The sequence below is a fragment of the Pygocentrus nattereri genome, chromosome 3, assembly GCF_015220715.1.
Source record: "Pygocentrus nattereri isolate fPygNat1 chromosome 3, fPygNat1.pri, whole genome shotgun sequence".
Taxonomy (NCBI): domain Eukaryota; kingdom Metazoa; phylum Chordata; class Actinopteri; order Characiformes; family Serrasalmidae; genus Pygocentrus; species Pygocentrus nattereri.
Genome location: NC_051213.1, coordinates 13,255,131 through 13,262,404, shown reverse-complemented (window position 1 = coordinate 13,262,404; position 7,274 = coordinate 13,255,131). Strand labels below are relative to the sequence as shown.

At 37.8% G+C, this 7,274-nt stretch overlaps 1 protein-coding gene across 3 annotated transcripts in view; it reads right to left on the bottom strand.

The window, feature by feature from the left end:
• Nucleotides 1-698: 698 nt before the first annotated feature.
• Nucleotides 699-7,274, bottom strand: part of pard3aa (par-3 family cell polarity regulator alpha, a) — a 521,056-nt gene continuing 514,480 nt past the window's right edge. For 2 of the 3 annotated variants that reach the window (XM_037537061.1, XM_017704401.2), the window contains exon 23: nt 4,770-5,151. In XM_037537061.1, the coding sequence (XP_037392958.1) occupies nt 4,770-5,151 (382 nt within the window). Of the gene's footprint in view, nt 5,152-7,274 lie in introns of all 3 variants that reach the window. The other variant, XM_017704387.2, reaches the window with a different exon arrangement.

Sequence of the window (7,274 nt, the reverse complement as noted above, 5' to 3'; positions counted from 1 at the left end):
TCAGATCCTGCAGAGTTCCTCAATGTTCTGCTCTTCTGCTTCCCTCAGGTTCTTTCTCTTTCCTTAACTTTTTCTCCCTGCCTTTCTTTTTCTCACTTACTCTCGCAAACGCACACACACAAACACACACAGCCCTACAGTGTCAAACAGATGGATCTTTTCAGAGAGCCTCTCTTCCTCAAGCGAAGAGAAGCTTTTGGCAGGTTTTTCAGTAAAACGAGGGCGAGAGCCAACATCACTAAAGCTCCACTTGCCCTGACCTGAACTTCATAAATTTCACTATTGTCTTTATTGCCATCAAAGTCATTACACTTCCCATTACAGCACTGGCCAGCCATGTCATAGGCAACATTAAAGTGATCTACAGGATCAGAAAATAGATTAAAGAGAAAGAAGTCAAGGAAGGATATTTCCTCTCCTTCCCTTTTCCGTCCTTTCAGCAGCTCCGGAATGTGCTCGCCATAGCAGGAGAACAAAGCATGATGCTCTTTCTGAACTGAAGCCCCCATATTTCTCTGCTTTCTGACCAACAAGTTGGACACAGATGTGTTATGTTGAAGAGAAAAGATGAGAAAGTGTCTGAATTATGACCACAGTTTGTGCAGTTAATAAGGAAAGCTGTGAATTTGAACCCACCTTGAAATCTCTAATCTATTTTTGGACGTGTTGAATGAATACATGAAGGGAAACACACCTACTTACTGTAAACAAGATGAAGGAACAGCCTTCTGTTTATTTCTTCTAGATTTGATATGTACAGAGAAATAGCTGTGTACAGTTTCATACAGTATGTATAAAGACTATGAGAAAAACACAATTGCACTGTGCTTACATTTATCTGGGTTATCTGGGATACCACTTTACCTCTGGAGAATACATACATTGTAAAAGTCATAAAAATACAAAAACATGTGCATATTACTTTTTGTTTCTCTTTCAAGGAATCAACCGAATGGTTTGTAATGGGAAGTTGTGTGTTAATATGACAACAAACAAGTAGAATAATCGCATATGATAAAATGTGCATTCCATGACATGAAGTACAAAACATCATCCCTCCCTACAGGCACTTAAACCATCTCCAGCATCTCTGACATTTATGTAATGCATAAAATACAAAATCTGAAATAGGAAAACAGCTAATGCCAAAAAAAAAAACACAAAATGCTTATGTTCTATAAAGTTCTTTCACAAAGAGGCAATACTTGAGACATCTGTCGTACCACAGGACCAAAAGGCAGTCTCTGGAAAGTACCAGTTTCTCCAACCACAGGAAGATATCGGTCTTTGCTGTGTACACAAAGACAATGTTACTGTATTTTGTTCCCTACAGAAAAGAGAAGGAGAGGAAAAGGAAAAGAGAATGAATGAGAGAAGAGGCCAGAAAGCCTTTTGTTCCAGCTCTGTTCGAGACTCTACAGCAGTGCCTGGCTTGGCCTTCACTTTTGTGTGACATCACTACAGCTCTTTCAGCTTTTACTCTGTGGTCCACAGCCAAGCGCTTTATCCCACTGCCAAAGTTCAGCTCATCCATGAGAGAGTCATGTTACAGGCAACAGTGATGGACACACAGCCACACTCACAAACTCACACATTCACATAGACATGAACACAGGTTTGTTTTTATACTTTGATACACTGACCCTTATATTAATGTAAGTACTTGTATATAGAAATACTATTAATATGTTCCATATGTATTATAGTTACACTACTGTTCAAAAGTTTGAAATCATTGTTTTCAATAATATAAAAACAATTCTGTTGTAGATAAATGTATGAATTGATTCTGTTGTGTTGCTGCTACTGTACAACAGGGGTTCTCAACCATTTCCATTTCAAGGCCCACCTACTCATCACTAAAAAGTATGAAGACCCACGTGGAAATATAGGTCAAATTTTCTACATAGCTATGTTTGGTTGTCTTTCCCTGCAAAATACAACACATTTAAGCGAACATAAGATTTAAGCAAATTAAATATGTTTATTGAGTTTAAAAGTTTCTCTAACACAATTTTTTGTCTTGGGGGGGGGGGGTTGCAGTATTTTGTGTATATTGCTTCTAGACTTAAGGGGACAAAGTGTGACATTAATGCTACAAATTTGACTTTTTTAAAAGTTAAATCAAAGTGCCATCACCACCCTCTGCGGACCACTGCCCCCTTCAGTACTGGCTTGAGGACTAACAAAAGATGTTTTGCGGTCCACGTCCAGTGGTTGCAAAACCCTGCTCTACAACCGCACTGATTAGAACTAATTTGTTGGAAGCTGTAAAAAGAAGTGAAGAAATGTTAAATGTGTCCTGGAAAATGAACAAAGACGTAAATGATTACTTAATCATTGAGAAATCCGTATAACATTGAGAATAAAGTTCTATCCAGAATGCCTCATATTTAGAGAAAAAAGTCAAATCTTGAGGAAAATAACTTGCCAAGGAATTGCAATAAATAAATAAGTACATATTATTGATCACTAAATAACCCCTTGTGTTCTGAACACTTCTACAGTGCTTAATGTGTTACTGAATAAAATAACTATTAATTTGACAAATTATTTCAAACTTTTGAACATAGCACACATTATAATAACAACATGTCCTATATGTATTCTAAATGCATTACTCTTACAAAAAATAGACTTTTAAAAACTGAAATATAGCTTTTGTTTAAAAAAAATATATTTTACAAAGTCAGGAGCATTTTCAGCACTTTACATTGTAGGTCACGTTTTTTCTGATTTTTGTAAATCTAAATTTTTGAAAACACACACACTAACGCACACACACACGCACGCACGCACACACACACACACACACACACACACACAGAGAAACAAGCATAAAGCAACATTTGATGCGAGTTGTACATTGAGTTTAATGACTATAAATGTGATGTACGACGGGAGCTGGAGCTGAGAGCGGGTTGTTGAGATCAGAGTGGGGTCAGGTTTAACATAAGCACTAATGTTTTACTGCATACAAAGTATGAGCAATTCCCCATTAACCTGTGTGATAACACATTCAGTATGGACTAGACTCGACATCTGACTGAGTTTACATAATCAAAGACCGGTCAAGATAGACAGACACATGCCCACACACAGATGACATCCAAATCAATTTTTCATCACAGTGCATTAATTATAGTCCAACTCTGCCCCCATTCATATGAATGATATTCCAGGACAGGTGCGTTCATGTGCACAACAGAGGATTTGAAGCTTTAGCAGTGTGTACAGGGCTGTGTTAGCTGGATAGATAAGAAAAAACTATTTGCAAATTAAAAAAATAAGGATGGCAGATAGATGTTTATGGACCCTGATGACATTAATTTGCAATTATATCTTGTGCTGGGTTTGTGAGGAACTCTGATGTATGGAATATACTGATGTTTATTTTAAAAGGTAAGAGGTGACTGGGGCCAAATCCCATAGGGCTCCCTATTGAATATACAGTGGACTTTTAGTGCACTGTGTGGGGAGTTAGGGGTCATCTGACATTCAGCTTCGGATTTTCTTTTAAGGCTGCTGGGTGACGGGACCAACCATACACATACACCACACACTTCAGTCAAACATCTAAAGCCTATGGACTCTCTCCTCCTCTCTCTCTCACACACACTGACACACACAACGACCTCTCCTTTGCAATACTCAGAATAATATTTGAAACCCACTCATATCCTCTCCTTTCCTGAACACTGCACTCGACATTCCAAATTGATGCTCGATTTGAAATAGGATATGTAGGTTGCAGCACTATAAGAATACCAATGCAGCAAAGCTGTATGCTGGCTGACATGTGATTGTCAAGGGTAACTGGGAGGAACTCAGGTTAAAGATACAACACTCATACACATTCACATTCACACACACACACACACTAAAACAGAGGACTGTCCAGCTGTGGTACAAGAGATTAGCAGGTTTAGTAGGTGTCCTTGTGCAGGAAAATCAACAAACTGTGCTGGACACCAGCCCTCCAGGACCAGAACTGAAAACTACTTTACTAAGAGAAGTTGGCAGACCACAATCATGTATTAAAAAACAAAAATATATCAATGCAAATTTCATGTTTAAAAACATATTCATTAACCAAAACCCCATTTTTTTCTCAAAGGTTTAAAAGTTCAAAGTTCTGAATAAAATACTCCAGCAGTTATCAATCAAATCTCTATTAAGTACATCCACAGCGTCCAGCCACATTACCACTCACAGTCATGGCAAAGAGTTTCCCTGTACTTAGAAAAGAACAAAAAAAAATACTTGAAGACACATTTTGCAGAACGCTTCCATTAATTCTTCAGTAAAAGATATTTGAGAACTGTATTTTTTTACAGCTCTAGAGTTCATAAGTTGGATAAAACTTTATAAAAACAGCTCTAGTAAGACATTCTCTCATGTCTGTCTCCTCCTAGCACTCCTAGTACTGTTAAGAGTGTAATGGCTGTACTTTCAAATTCATGTTATGTAGCCACTTCTTTCAAAAGGCTGTTCAAGGAATTCAGCAAGGGCCCAATAGCTTCCATTATAAATAAGTTTAATGCAAATTGACTTTCTCTTCCTTTCTAAGTATGTGGAAATGGGTCAAAATTATTGGCCATGTTAATCGACAGAATGACGCAGACATAGCATATAGAGATAAGGTTGAAAAATTGCTAGAGTTTGCCTATAATTGCATCTCCCGCCAGTACCACTGTGCACTGCTGGTGTGGCCTATACAGGCCCTTTACTCGTCCCACCTAATCTCTCTCTCTCCTTCCCTCCACAACTCAGGAGTGAAATGGCCGGCCTTTCTCAGGGCTCTGCAAATGGTTGAGACGGGCGAGCTGGGATGGGGAGGGTGGGACATCCTGCCTGTAGGGGCCCTTGGGGGGTGTGGGGGCCACAGCAGGAGGGTCAGGTGACGGAGCCAGTTTGGCCTGAGCTTCCTGTTCTTTACGCCTCTGCTCCTGCCGCAGCAGCTCCTGGGTTTCCAGCAGGACGCGGGCATTCAGGCCGGACACAGGGGTGCTTAGGTAACCATTAGTGCCCCGGCCGCCCTGATAGCTGGAGTAGCGTGGGTTCTCTTTAGCAGACTGGAACACCTCACCAGGGGGATAGACCTTATCCCAGGAGTCTTGAGATATGGTGCTGGGGTTTTTACGTGGTTGCCTATGAAAGACAGTGAGAAAGACAGTGAGAGAGAGACAGTGAGAGAGGGATAGAGAGAGAGAGAGAGAGAGAGAGAGAGAGAGAGAGAGAGAGAGAGAGAGAGAGAGAGAGAGAGAGAGAGAGAGAGAGAGAGAGAGAGAGAGAGAGACTATGGTTAGGTCATGTACAGTGTTTGATCCATGGAAGTGAATCGAAACCCTAACCCTATATACATATATATATATATATATACACACACACACACACACACACACACACACACACACACATCTCATCAAATTGAACTCTAACATATTTTGTTTTAAACTTGCAAACACAAACGTGGTATCAATTGCAAGCTAATGTATATATATATATTATATATTATTATATATGCTTATATTATATATATAAGCAGCACTTATAGCAGAATTTATCTGCTTCTTTCCGGAGGCTATGAGTGAGACATTTTTCAATAAAATTTAAAATGTAATGGCGAACTCTCCAGCCATGTCTTCTATTTGTTAAAGACACAAGATGTAAGAGCTTTGCATGCGTGTGTTCTTCTTTGGTCTGTTATCATATACAGATGTTGTATGCAGTACAGCTCTCTGCTTCACATGACATTCATTACTCATAATCAGCCTACAGTTCTGTTATCCAGGACCACACTCTCTAACTTAAATGTAGGCCTGAGTGGATTCATATGGCTCTGTCCAGAGTGTATGTGTTCAAAGTGGAGAAACACACCCAAAAAAAATAAATAAATAAAAAATCACACCAAATATTCCCCCATGCTGAGTTGTGTATTATGAACACTAGACAAAATGTACCTCAACAGAAGCATCATTAGCTGCTGTTCAAATATAGACTGCTTTACATCCTTTCTAGCCTGACCTTATTCATCAAGCCCCCCGCCCGTGCGTCTTAATATGCAGCTTACTCTCTGGAAACATTAGTGATTATTAGTGCTGTGAGATGCTGATAAAATTCAACATCAATATTAGTCATTTTAATGGACTGGGTAAAAGCTATACATAGGCAGAGTTCACTTCCTTCCATCTTTTATTGTGTATCATGTATTATATTAAGTATTATTACTATGCATTATAACATAAATAACTTATCCACAACCTATGGCAGTGAGGCACATTTTCACACGTTAAAGCTGCACTATGCATTTTCTTTAATTAAAACTGAAAGGAGTAGTGTTACTGACTTAAACAGAAAAAAAAACATGCTAAATATGGTGTGCATGCACTGCTGCGAGTTGCAAGGTAAAACCTAAAATAATTTAAAAGCTAATTTTTTTGTCAAATTTTGTGGATATTTTTCAGACATCATAACATAAAATATTCTTTCATGTGTACAACTACACATTTCCACCAGAGAGGTTGCTAAAACCCCAAAACATACAGTGTAGCTTTAAGAATGTGTTTAGACAATATTTTAATTCATTTAAATAAAGGTATGTAAAATGTGAGTGCACATATACTGCAATTCAAGTCTATTTTATACTGTTATATTCTTATATTCTTCGTATATCTCCATAAACAGTTATTTTGCATTTTTAAGTCACAGTTACTCATTTTAATCAACATAAAATCAACAGGGAGCTCAATTAAACAGGATCACTTCACATAAAGTAACAAAAACAAAACATATCAGGCTAGAATTTCACATTATGCACATGCTAAAAACAGATTTAAATGATATTTTCTGAATATATAACTGTATATATTCCAAAAATATGATACTGTCAATACATAATACTGAAGACTAATAAGAGATTATTACTGTATCAGACAATATTTCAGTTTGCATTCATAAAGTCTATTCTTATTAAGAGCTGCTACTCTTAAACTCTTACCCTTAAAGATCTGAAGTTCCATATTTCCAAAATATTTCTTTCTACCAATTTTCTGCCAACTACCAATATTACTAAAATAACAAATGAATAGAATTATGTGACACCAATGCTGATACAGATAGTGATTATAAATTGCCCAGTACTACTGATTATTTGTTGTTATTATTAGGCACAGCTGCATCACGGAGGAGTTTTCAGCTGTTAAGATGACATATTTTGACAGTCTTTAGATTGTTCTCTCTTGCTTTGCACTCTGTCACAAATGAGTTATGTA